This window comes from Lepidochelys kempii, chromosome 2 (genome assembly GCF_965140265.1).
Source record: "Lepidochelys kempii isolate rLepKem1 chromosome 2, rLepKem1.hap2, whole genome shotgun sequence".
Classification (NCBI taxonomy): Eukaryota; Metazoa; Chordata; order Testudines; family Cheloniidae; genus Lepidochelys; species Lepidochelys kempii.
The window spans coordinates 60,685,035-60,698,836 of record NC_133257.1 but is presented as its reverse complement, the minus strand read 5'-3'; the positions used below and the strand labels follow the sequence as shown (position 1 = coordinate 60,698,836).

Genomic DNA, 13,802 nt, shown 5'->3' with positions numbered 1-13,802 from the left:
TTTTTTTCTTTAAAATGTTTGTGAAAATTTTCCCATTTTTGACAAGGTCCAGTTATTAATTTAATAGATTATTTTTTGTTTGTAATAATAAACTGTTTTCTGTGACTCAGAAGTAAAGCTGTTACAACAGATTTGAACTCATGTTCTCCTACCCTGCTCTGCATAACATCTTGTTCAGAATTTGTTCAGTCCAAGTTCAAGAGGGGCCTTCACTGCCACCAAGTGAAGTCAGATATGCTGTCACCATGGATTTCTATGCAGCACATTCAGGAACAGCTGTATGAGCATCATAGAGTAACAGAACACTTTGAAATTGCTCCAGCTAGACCTTAAAGGAAACCAGCAATAGCTACTGATACGGAGTCTTTAATACTAATTTACTGACATTTGAAAATGCCACATAGATGGTAGGCTGGTGATAGTGACTGATAAGTGATGCTACTCATACGTCTGTTGGAAAAATAAAAATTCTCTCTGGTCTATGAATATGAGCAGGCAGACAATGAAGTGGTGCTACCACTGGTAGGTAGCATGCACTGGATGTTTGTGATATGGTGAGCTGTCACTGGGGAGTAAGGAAAGGGTCTTGGGGAATAATGAGTCAGTTCTTAATAACAAGTTAGTCTTCTTTGAACCATTTGTACAGTGTTAGAGTTCTGCAGCAGATGCTGTGAGGGGAGGATAGATCAGAGGCTTCCTTTCCTCCAGTATTCTTAAGCAAAGTAAGCAGTTATGGGATAAAAGTGATTGGTGACTGCTTAAAAGATAGAAAACAAATGGTAGGAATAAATGGTCAGTTTTCAGAATGGAGAGAAGTATATAGTGGTGTCCCCCAAAGGTCTGTACTGGGTCTGGTCCTATTTAACATATTCATAAATGATCTGGAAAAAGGGGTAAACAGTGAGGTGACAAAATTTACAGATGATACAAAACTACTCAAGATAGTTAAGTCCAAGGCAGACTGCAAAGAGCTGCAGAAGGATGTCTCAAAACTGGGTGACCAGGCAACAAAATGGCAGATGAAATTCAGTGTTGATAAATGCAAAGTAATGCACATTGGCAAACATAATCCCAACTATACATATAAAATGATGGGGTCTAAATTAGCTGTTACCACTCAAGAAAGAGATCTTGGAGTCATTGTGTATAGTTCTCTGAAAACATCCACTCAATTTGCAGCAGCAGTCAGTAAAGTGAACAGAATCTTGGGAATCATTAAGCAAGGGATAGATAATAAGACATAAAATATAATATTGCCTCTGTATAAATCCGTGGTATGCCCACATCTTGAATACTGCGTGCAGATGTGGTCGCCCCATCTCAAAAAAGATATATTGGAATTGGAAAAGGTTCAGAAAAGGGCAACAAAGATGACTAGGGGTATGGAACGGCTTCCATATGAGGAGAGATTAATAAGACTGGGACTTTTCAGCTTGCAAAAGAGACGACTAAGAGGGAATATGATTGAGGTCTATAAAATCATGACTGATGTGGAGAAAGTAAATAAGGAAGTATTATTTACTCCTTCTCATAACACAAGAACCAAGGGTCACCAAATGAAATTAATAGGTAGCAGGTTTAAAACAAACAAAAGGAAGTCTTTTTTCATACAACGCACAGTCAACCTGTGGAACTCCTTGCCAGAGGATGTTGTGAAGGCTAAGACTATAACAGGGTTCAAAAAAGAATGAGATAAATTCATGGAGGATAGGTCCATCAGTGGCTATTAGCCAAGATGGGCAGAGATGGTGTTCCTAGCCTCTGTTTGCCAGAAGCTGGGAATGGGAAAGAGGGGATGGATCACTTGATGATTACCTGTTCTGTTCATTTCCTCTGGGGCACCTGGCATTGGCCACTATCAGAAGATAAGATACTGAGCTTGATGGACCTTTGGTCTGACCCAGTATGGCTGTTCTTATGTTTTAGGACAGGGGAGGAAAAGGATAATATGGAAGGTCTGTGAACAAGATCTGAGCATACTGTGTACCATATGGAATACCAGCCTCTGTCCTTTGACAGAATACATGCTGCATTTTTATGTTCTACAGACACTTCCTATGCAATATTAATTATTAAGCAGTTGGCTCTGGGTCTGTTGGTCTTTCTCTCTCACATTGCATTTTATTTTTATGTTAATGAACAATATTTGCATTCAGTTGCTTCTTTATACACCAAATCATTTTCATATAGGTGGGTGGAAATTATGCAGAGAAGCAGTTGAGGATAGTTTGTTGTATATATAAAAATTGGTTAGTTCCAGTCATCACCCTGTTCACTTTGCCTGTATGGTATATCTTTCCCCCACTCTGAGTTTTTTTAGTTTCTTTTTATATTGTAGCCTTTCGGGGCAGTGACAACGTCTTTCTGTATGTCTGCACTGTGCTTAGCATATTTGGGGTGCTCCTCTAATATAATTAACTTCCGTAACCATATGCTAATACACAAGCATGCAGTGCATGAGAATCAAAAACTGTGTAAATGCAAAAGGTCTCAAAATCATTTTTAAAATCTGAACAGTTATCAAGTCTCTCTCAGGGAAGATTTTGATGAAGGCCAATTCCAGATCCAAATTTTTCTAGTAACTTTGCAGTAAAACACACTGCAGAAGTTCTAATGCCCAGTCTATACTCAGATGCACATCATTCAGTGACCCATTATGCTGCAGCGTGCCAAGAAAAAACATGTTCATAATGTCTTTAAAAAGAAGAGCATTAGTGCACCCTTACCCTTCATTTTGTTCCAGCCCTTTCTTGTCTCATGTCCTTAAGTCTAAAAAACCCTTCATAAATCAAAGGACTTTTCAGTTATATTTAAAGTATATGTTATAGAAGCTTTTAAACAATTAACAGTTTTGTTTGTTTGTACTCTCAGGGCATTCTACCTGGACAAGTCGAACCTCCCTCCAAATTCAACATCTAAAGCTGCTTATATAGATAAGGTAAACAATAATATTAAGTGTTTAATTAAACTCTGTATGTTACACATTATCCTAATCCCTTTCTTTTGGCTTGAGTTGAATTATTTTGAGGTATTGTTTCAGGGCTCTGTTATGGCTTTTACCCCAGCTCTGCATTACGGATGGTGTGACATAGCAGTGCCCTTGTAGGAGGCATTGTGCTTCAGGAAATGCAGTACATGCTCATGTGTGAAGCCGACCTGTTTCCTCTGACTTTAGCAGAGAGTAAAGGGGCAGAGCCATGGCCTGGTCTCCTCCTTATCCCTTTGGATACTGTCAGGGGAGTTTGCAGGCAATAGTCCCTGTGCCCAGGAGAATGAAGTTGGTGCACTGTCCCATAAAGAACAGTCCCTCCAGTATTTTCCTCACAAGGTTGCCCTTAGAACTTTCCCACGATGGCTCCCCTAAAATGGATTCCTCTTTCCATTTTAAGGGGGGGAAAATCCTCCTTTTATGCCTAAAGCACTACCTAGCATGATATCCAGCTTTTGATCTGACATCCATTTTACAGCCTACAGTTTTATATTTCATAAAGACTTGTCTCAACTAGAAACTAGTACCAGTTGAAACGAGTGCAAGCTAAACTGATATAACTAAATATTAAACCATGTTAAGTGAGTCTATGTAAGCAGTTTGCATTGGTTTAGCTACATTTATTTTTAAATCACTTTAGTTAAACCAGTGCACTTTTCAAATATAGGTAAATATAAGTATAAGTAAGGCTACCATTTCCCTGGTGAATTAAAATTGCCATTAGGGAGTGCTTTTCTAGATTTTAAAACATTTCTTCTTTGGTTAGCAAGTTTCTCTCTATGGGAATCCCTAGGTATCTCATGGGCAGAGAGAATCAGGGCTTTGTATGACAAGAACTGCAATGTGACTTGAGCCTCATTTCACTTTTTTACCAAACACTGTGGGAGAGACGCAGCCTTTTGTTACCAGATCATGAAGACAGTCTTTCCTATCTTTGTGTGTATGTGTATGTGTACGTGTATGTATAAATTCAATATTATGCTGTTAAACTCTTTCTCTATGTATGTATCATTTCAATCTGGATACCGTTAGGGGTTGGCAACCTGTGGCTCCAGAGCTACATGCGGCTCTTTGGCTGTCCCCTTGCAGGCAGCCTTTTTTTGAGAACCCCCTCCTGCACCCAAACTCCCTCCCAGACCCCGCACCCTCTCCTGCATCCCAATCCCCTGCCCCAGCCCGGAGTGCCCTCCTGTTTATATTCAAATTCAAATGGCAGAAGTCTCATTAAAAGTATTGGTGAGTAGTAATAACTTTATTATGTTCAATTATTATTAGCTGATCAATTTTAACTCTACAAGTAGCTTTGTGTGTGATGTGACTCTCAAATTATTTTGGTCAAAGACCAAAACAAAAAAATGTCTCTTCTTCTTTGAAAGGTTGCCGACCCCTGTACTGTCTTTTCAGTTTTGTTGCAAAGTTAATTATTATTGTTTGTGGTTTCTTCACTCCTATTTTACTGCTTACTATTCTTTCAGTATGCAGTGTTGCTGTAGCTCTGTTAGTCCCAGGATATTAGAGAGACCAGGTACGTGAGGTAATATCTTTTATCGGATCATATTCTGTTGGTGAAAGAGAAAAGCTTTTGAGCTTACAGAACTGAGGAACAGCTCTGTGTAAACTCGAAAGCTTGTTTCTCTCACCAACAGAAGTTGGTCCAATAAAAGAGATTACCTTACCCACCTAGTCGCTCTAATATTCTTTCAGTAGTTAGTCAGGATTAGTGAATGGCCATTTGCATAAACATAGGACAGTTTTGTCTTACCTGTATGCTGATCTTCTCTTAGTGGTCGTGCATCAGTCCCAGCACTACTCCCTTTTGTGTCTATCTTTGCATTTGTCTTTCACTGCATTATTCCTTCTTTGGAAATACTCCTGGAATAAGGTGGCCTGCCCATGTGTAGTCAGGTGGAGAGGGCTAACACAGTAGAGATGTGCCCCGGGGATTATACATTCAATGAAAATATCCATATAGCGATTTAAAAAAAAAAGTCTTAAATATTGTCATACATTGTGTGCTTTGTGCGTACCCTTTCAACTGTGTGCTTTGAAAGCAGCTGGACTCAGGGTTTGGCCCACAGTGCTCGTGTGTTCTAGTCTGGAGTCATTAAACTCAGAAACAATTTAGTTGTCACTCTCCCAGAAGAGAACTTCACATGCATCTTGATGGCAAATGTCTAAATCTCTCTGTTCTCCTTTGCTTGCAGCTGATGCGGCCCCTCAATTCTTTGGATGAACTTTACCGACTGGTAGTGTCTTTTATCCGATCCAAGCGCACAGCAGCCTGTGCTTACACTGCTTGCAGTGCCTCTGGAGTTGGATTGCTGTCAGTTTCTTCAGAACTCTGTAGCAGACTTGGAGCTTGCCACATCATAATGTGCAATAGTGGAGTTCATCGGTATGGCAATTTATCCACCTATCTTTGCTTTAGTCAGTCATTGCAATCCAGTTTGGAGAATAATTTTATGTCATGTTTTTCTGAGTGTACTAGTTTCTATCTAATGGACTCTTAAAAGATTAGTCATGGTGAGAATCTGGAAGATAAAAGTAGTTGCAGTGATTGACAAAATGAGCAATATAATTTTTGCTTGTATAGTTGCAATAGATTATTCGCCGTACAAATTAGTACAAGGCAGAAATATTAAAATTTCTAAAGCATGACAAGGAAGGTTTCCTATTTGCATAATATATTGTGTATTTTATACTGAACTCCAGTATAGGCAAGACATTTTAACATCTAGTGTTTGTTTTATACACTGGAGGGAATCTTAGTAGCAATAGATCTCAAAAACCAAAACTATGTATGCACTACTGCAGGTCTGATCCAGAATAACCAGAAGCACTATATCCTGGGGTAATACTTGGCATGACCAATTTGATTACAGAAAATGAACTCAGACACTTGACATTTTGAATTTTCAATTGATTTGCTATATACTGCACTGTACTAAACTCTGAGCGACCTTAACATACATCTAAATAACCAATTTTATAAAGGTCACCAGGATGGTAGTGAAATTCATCCAAGAAAACAGTACGTGTAAGTACCAGTGGGGTAGGATTAGAACTTTGTGTGAATTACAGCAAACATGAAAGAATAACAGTTGAGGAAAATAATCTTTAGGTAAGTATTCTGTAATGGTTCCTTATACAACCCAGAAGCTGATGCTAACATGATCCTTTTTTGTATCCATCAGGATACAATCTATAGATTCCAGTTATCAGTTTAAAAATGGTGTGTTCATTCTCATGATTCACTGTTTCAAACTTCTTATACAATTAATTTCTGATCCTTCGAAAATTTTCATTTGAGCAGCATCAATTACAAGTTTGTTGGGTTATAACAAAAATAACTTTCTTCTTAATTTTAAGTATTGTCCATCTTTCTAAAAAGAACTTTGGAAAAACAGTATAGTGCCAGTCCAATGCAGAATATCAGGCATGACAAACTGGAAAAGGTCAGCAAAGTATCAGAGAAACAATCAATAAGTGCATGTTATGAAACAGACTTGCCATCTTTATCAACTAAGATCTGATGGCGCATTTGTATGACACTGCATTATTGGCAGACTAGTGTACGTAGCATGAAGTATATTGTCCTCTGTTTTAGAGAGACAAGGTGAGTGAGGTAATATCTTTTATTGGACCAACTTCTGTTGGTGAAAGAGACAAGCTTTCAAGCCACACAGAGGTCTTCTTCAGGTCCTTCTGCAGGTCTACCTCATCCATTTGTCTCTATAGTACTCTGTTTTAGGCAGTTATATGAGATAATGATATTTTTTAATACCATCCCCTGTACCAGAGCAGGATGGTTGTGTTTATCCTTCCTTTAGCATGTGGGAACACTATATAAGCTGGATCAGCATGACATTTTCAGAAGGCCATAAAGCCTTTATGCTTTACTCTATCTATTTATCCAGATTTAACATTTTTACAGGTAAGACGTTTTTGATGACTTAGAGAATCCCGTTTTCCAAGTTATAACTCCAGCTAAATCTCCTACTCAACCAATGGAAATATGGGCAGCATTTCTTTCCTTCTTTTCCCTCCACTGCTCCGATGAGGAGCAGCATCTTCTGTCTCCCATGTGCCTTTTCCCTTGATTTTTCCTTTAAAATGTTACTGTGAAAGAGACTGTCATCTGCATAGTGAACAGGGATTTAAACAGTTCAGCCTTGCCCAGAACATATTATATAAGAACAGTGGTACTTAAAAATGGATCGACCCCAAGAATTGAAAGGTCATGAATTATTCAGGCTGGCCTATTGACAGGAATATTAGATACCTGTCTCCCCGAGAATTATGCGTTTATGTGCATATGCTTTATCTATAGCCAAACATCCAAAGATTATCATAGATGGAAGAAAGAGAGGGTTCTATTTGGGCATAATTGTCTTTCTGGTGCTTATTAGAGATGGGCATAGTACCATGAATATTTATTTGAATGGTTAATTAATTCACTTTAACTGGGTTTGTGAGTTTCCGGAGAATATTCTACACAGAGAAAGTGTTTACTAGCAGAAATATTTGAAAAATGGTGAATTTTAAGTCGCTATTGTAGCATACTCACAGAAAATGAAATTTGAATTCGCAAAAGTGAATATTTTGTCAAAAATCTGTTTGTTGTGGTAGATTTTTTTGAGTTACAGTCAACTGGAGGACAGAAACATACCATGTGAACCACATGTCCTATCAAAGCATCCTGAATATCAAATATGGAGAATGAACAGCTAGTGCACAACTTACAGATCATGAACTATTCAGAATTATTGGGAATATAACTTTAAATAATGGGGATGTATTTGATAAAATCATAAGCTTGACATCCTTGAAGAGAAAGACAATTCTTTCAATAAATTATACACTGTGAATTATTCACTCAGCAGCAGTGCCCATTCATATGCATAAATTATAAAATGTCTCATGAAGTATAGGGGCCTAAACAAAAGATTAGGAATCAGACACACTGATTTTTATAGACTATTTTAGGAGCAGTGAGGTAGAGTTAAATGGATCACATAGAGGATTACATCGGGATGTCAAAAGATTTATCAGGGCAAGCTATCTTTGTAAAGTAAAGGGCTAGAACACTTAACCATAAAAACATGAATGTAGCTCTACAGTCCCTGAATGCAGCGCCATTTGAGCCTTTGCAAAAGACTTCATTATTTTACTTATCTACTGACACTGCCTTTCTGGCAGCCATGTGTTCAGGGGGAAGATAAAGAAGAAATCCTTGCATTATCAATTAGAGATCTTTTACTATAGGTCCACAAAGACAAAGTAGTAAACTACAACAGATTTTATACCCCAGGTTTTGGGGTGGTTCTTTTGGCCCAAATCTTTAAAGGTTAAGAAAAAACACTGCATTTATTGTATTAGAAGGCAATTTTGAGCAATTATTTAGAGAGGAGTTAAAGTTAGAAATTGTAGTGCTGTTGGGACAGCAGCAAGGAGTGGGATGGCATCCTCTAAAGTCTATGTTATATGTGACAAGGTGTGTCATGAGTATGTTTGTCCTTAGGGTTCTGTGTTGGGGGATGGGAGCTAAGAAATTTCAGCTCAAATCTTACTTTGTCTCTCTAGCCTACTCATGGTGTATTCTGTGCTTTCACGCCCCGGTGCTGATTACAAGCATTCCAACTTCCCAAGCTTTCCCCGTGCCCACAGGGTCTGCTCTCTGGCCTGCTGAAATTGCACCTCACCCTCACTCATGACTAGGCAGAGAGCCTCCTGCTTACCAGGTAGAGAACTGCCTTTGCACAGCCTTATCTCCCCACTGCCATGGTTATTGGCACTGACTTTACTCCTGGAATTCCTGCCACCAGCCCCTTTCATACATGCTGCTTGGTGCCAGGCAAGGATGGGAATGGGATCAGGGGATGATGATCCAGAGCAGAAAGACAAGCTTCTGAAGGAGATAGAGGGGGACAAGCTTCTGAAGGGGCTAGAGGATGGGGCTAGGTCCACCGAGCAGAGTTGATCTAACTCTTCCCTGAAATCCTTCAGGACTAGATTTGCTGTAATAGTTAAGCAGGCATAAAAAGTAGTAATAAGTGTTTTGCCCCTGTTCTGGTAGAATGAGATTTAATCTTAGCAAGCAATTGTAGAGGAGACCTCTATTTCTAAACCTGATAGTTTAGACACATGGCATTCTGAATTCTCATTTCTAATAAAATATTGTATGTTAGCCCTGTGGGTAGGCTACCCTTTGAGAGAAACCTTCTTCAATGGATCAGTCCTCTTACCAGGGTAAAGATGAACAATATGACAGTAACAGACTCTAGTTCATGTTTCCACATGTCTGCATTAAATATATAAACCCCAGATTTTGGCCCCTGGAACTTATTTTCACCTGGTTTCCAAAGTAAGGTCCTTAATGGAGCCTGACCTGAGTCTCAGTCTAGGAGTGTGTATCAGAGTTCAGGATGCTGTGCTGATCACTCCTTTTTTTTCTACTCTTGGGGAATGGGAACTGAGCAAACCATTATTCCCATCTCCGCCAGAATTTAGTGTCTCAGGCTATATTTCCTAGAAAGTTAAATCTGGATCTTCCCACATTTCTCTAGTTAAACTTTGTTGACTGACTACTAGATTAGAGCATACGTTCTTAACATGGAGGTCCTGAACTGATGTCAGAGGGGTGGTGACCACACTGCCCTTTCCTTCCGACTCAGTGGAAGATGGGAGTGAGTGTTAGCCAGATCCCGCCTAGATGGGAGGAAAGTTCTGCGTCAGGGTATCAGTATGGAAAAAGGCATCCCATTATGGAAGAGTTTGAAAACCACTGGACTACAGACTTTGCCTGAACTGTCACTATCACTTGTAACCCCCTCAGTCTCAGCAATGTTTTGGTTTCTGATTTCTCTCTGATCCAACTTAAATTGCTTTTTACGTTGTACGAGGCTAAAACAGCTTGAAAGAGCTCACATTTTCATTCCCATATCCAAGATAATAGTGGGGATTTTGAATTTCTGGTGATTGCTTTGCTTTGATTTTTATGTTTGCCAATTGACATTAGAGCTAGAAATACTGTATCTATTCCAGACAGAAGTCTTTTTCAAGTATATTTCAATTAGCTGAACAAGAACCAGAGAATAATAAGTACCTTTAACCTTCACTGTCCTTTGTGGTATACGTCTGTTACAACCTCCCCATAAATTATCATAAAATGAATCTGTTGTGCAGATTCAACATCAGGAATTACAATTAATGTGATTCTAAGGAATCAGATTTTTATGTTTTATTTTGCCTTTTTTCATCATAACTAGTTATGGTCTATTCAATTTTACTTCATTTAGTTAAGACGTTGCAATTCTACCTGCCAATTACTAGCCTCCAGTAAATGATACGAGGGTTTCTTTGCCTATATTCATTTTATTTGAAGTTGTAATCAGTCTGTACAAATGTAGCTGATCAGAAGCACTTTTAAATATTGAATCATTATGCCAGTTCCTGCTCCAGAGGGAAGAGACAGACGGTGCTGCACAGACCCAAGCTCTTTCCATGCCAAAATGAAATTAGGTGCAGCAGCTGCAGAACTCCGCTTGGAGACTAGCAGGAATACAAACTAAAATGAATTATTTAAAATATTCAAATAATGCAGTTTTTGAGTTTATTTATAAGTTTATATTTCCTGGTGAATAGAAACGAGAGTGTGTCCTTTACAACCTTTATGAATCTTCTGGAGATACCTCTGTTTTTTATTATTTTTTCTGTATTTTGATTTCCTTCTTTAAAGCATCTAATTGCTGCTCCTTTAAGCCATGGAATTTAGGCTAGCAGATGTTCTGCTGAGTGATGAGACAGGTTCTGCCAAAGGTCAGTTGTGCTCCTGAAGCCTGCCCAGCTCATGAAGGTCCAGGGAGCAACACACCTGCTGTGGGTAACAAACCCAGATCTCCCAAACAGCAACGCAGAGCTCCACTGTAACTATATGTTTGTTGTTCTCATCTCAATTCTCCTTTATACATTAATTTTCTTTTAGAAGTTTGACTAGAGAAATTCACTTCTGAAATCAATAAAACTGTGCTGCAAAGATCTCTTCTTGGGACCCAGTTCTGCAACTCTTACGCTGAACCACTTGATCATGTAAGTAAGCCTGTTGACTTCAACAGGCCTGCTTGCATGAGTAAGTACATGCCAGCATGAGCATGCATAGTAGAATTAGTCCCTATGTGTCTCAATCCTTTCAAAGAAGTAGTCTGATCTAAACTTTGATTTCACTCCTGCTCTCTCTTTGTTAAATATTCACTGTTTTTCCCTTCAATTTTACTATCCCTATCTCCATTTATTTTTAATATATTTTTATGATCCCTTATCCACTGAGACAGAAATAAACTTTTTTCTCCTTCATAATATAAATATTTAGGATAGTAGAATGTTTAATACCGTGCTTGTTAGAATTCAAAGGCAGTTAGAGATGTGGGAACTTGTCCTAAAAGATAGCACAAACAACACATTGAAAACCAACAAGTAGTCCATAACAATTTTGATTTATATTCCCCTTCTATATTTATTTATTATTATTATTTATATTCCTTTTCTATACTCTACACATTTTTGCTCTATTCATTTTTAACATGCATATTAGGAATGATGTTAGTCACATGCAGTTCTCTTTCATGTTTCATATGTTGAAACATTATTCTGCTTAGCACGTAATTTAAAAAGTGCAGAGAAATGCATGCAAATGAACTGAGTGGGATGGTTCCAAACAGGATTCCAGCGCAGTTTTTTCCTCTTTGCTCCTTTCACCTCTGTGCACTATGGTAGATGTTTAACTGTCTGGGTTGATATACAGATCCCTCACTTCAACCTGCAGAACCAGACTCTCATGTTTCCTACGGTATTTCTTCTCCAGTACTCAGGGCTTTGGAAGAATCTGAATCTTTCTTACAGAAAACACCAGTATAAAAAAATCCAATAGACCCCTTCAAACTGTCTAGAATCAACTTGTGTATAAGTTCTTTTGATTCTGAGATGAAAAAGAATTAAATTGAACAATCTGAATTCTCCTACAACATGAAATAAATTAGATTGCAGTTTCCCAATGGATAACAGCTTGATTTGATCTGCCAAGGACTTAAAAATGAAACCCTTTCCTATTCATTTGAAGAAGATGCTGTTCAGACTAAGTATATGGTGGTCAAGTTTGTTCTTGAACTATCCTGACACCATTATTCAGCTTGAGCAGACAAGAAGCACAGGACAATTCAAACCTTTAAAAATTCTTAAAATTCTTTGTTTCCTGACAAGTCCAACTTCTTGACATACAAACAGTATTCAAGGTGAGGTCTTCTATAGCTAGTGCCTACCTGAAAATTTCCAACCACTAACATAATAGCATTAAATTTGAGGTAGAATGATGGAGTATCTATGATGTTTCTAAAACCATTTTATAGTCTTTGAAAAAGGCAAAAGTTGACAGATGAGTGAGTCCTAGAAACCTGTTCTGGTTTTTCAGTTGAATTTATTTTCACTCCCCTTTAAATAGTTCCCCTTTTCCAACAGAGAGGGGTGTTCTGGTATGGAGGGATGCACTCATTCCTGTTAAAAACTATAGAAAAGGGCATCATTATCTTCAACATGTTTCATTGCTCACAAAAAATAGGCTAATTTTGAATTTAATGTTACCCCTTCCCCAAGGCTTGGCTCAAACCTCCCTGGTAGTTAATCAGAGTGGCTTGTCTCTGCCCCTGGCATGGGTTGAGTCCTGGGTTTTTTATTTCGGTGCCTGGTGCCTTCAGCCAAAGTGACTCCAATCTGTGTCTGGGAAACAAAGGTGCTGTCCCTTGCAAAATTCACAAGGACTATAACCCAGTACACAAACAACACAATACATTACTACAAGCTCCAATCAATAAAATGCCACACTCCAAAAGAACAGTATAACACGGGGGATTTACTAGGGACAGGAAACAAATTCTGTAAGGAAGAAAAGGATTAAGATGAACAAAAAAAACTATGACAGGTTTCAGAGTAGCAGCCGTGTTAGTCTGTATTCTCAAAAAGAAAAGGAGTACTCGTGGCACCTTAGAGACTAACAAATTTATTTGAGCATAAGCTTTTGTGAGCTACAGCTCACTTCATCAGATGCATTTGTGGATTCTTGATGATGCGTTGGAGAGGTTTTGGTTGGGGGCTGAGGGTGATGGCTAGTGGCGTTCTGTTGTTTTCTTTGTTGGGCCTGTCCTGTAGTAGGTAACTTCTGGGTACTCTTCTGGCTCTGTCAATCTGTTTCTTCGCTTCTGCAGGTGGGTATTGTGGTTGTGTGAGAGCTTGATGGAGATCTTATGGGTGTTTGTCTCTGTCTGAGGGGTTGGAGCAGGTACGGTTGTGTCGTGGAGCTTGGCTCTGGACAGTGGATCATGTGGTGTGGTCTGGATGAAGGCTGGAGGCATGTAGTGGGCATAGTGGTCGGTGGGTTTCCAGTGTAGGGTGGTGTTTGTGTGACCGTCGCTTGTTGGCACTGTGGTGTCCAGGAGGTGGATCTCTTGTGTGGACTGATCCAGTCTGAGGTTGATGGTGGGATCTTGGGAGACAGGCCAGTCCTTGCTTTCTATCCCCTTTTCCCTGCTACAGCTATATTCTCACCAGACACAATGGGAGGGTGAAATAATATGTTCTTCAAAAACCTCTTCATAGGATTCCTTTAAAATAATGACTTAATTTTTCCTAATACTAGTGTCAAACAGGATGGCCAACTTTTTTTCCCTGTATTTCATTTAACTACATTTTTTTCTTTTGTTAATGGGGGGTTAGTTTGGTATCTTACCTGGTTATTTCATTTCTAATAACTGTACTAACCACAGTC

At 38.8% G+C, this 13,802-nt stretch overlaps 1 protein-coding gene across 7 annotated transcripts in view; it reads left to right on the top strand.

The window, feature by feature from the left end:
- Nucleotides 1-13,802, top strand: part of PREX2 (phosphatidylinositol-3,4,5-trisphosphate dependent Rac exchange factor 2) — a 328,942-nt gene that overhangs the window by 244,955 nt on the left and 70,185 nt on the right. For 6 of the 7 annotated variants that reach the window (XR_012157169.1, XM_073330905.1, XM_073330907.1 and 3 more), the window contains 2 exons: nt 2,872-2,938; nt 5,194-5,384. Coding sequence is in view for 5 of the 7 variants with exons in the window: in XM_073330905.1 (XP_073187006.1) it covers nt 2,872-2,938; nt 5,194-5,384 (258 nt within the window). In the remaining 2 variants the exon portion in view is untranslated. Of the gene's footprint in view, nt 1-2,871; nt 2,939-5,193; nt 5,385-13,802 lie in introns of those variants that run through there. The other variant, XR_012157170.1, reaches the window with a different exon arrangement.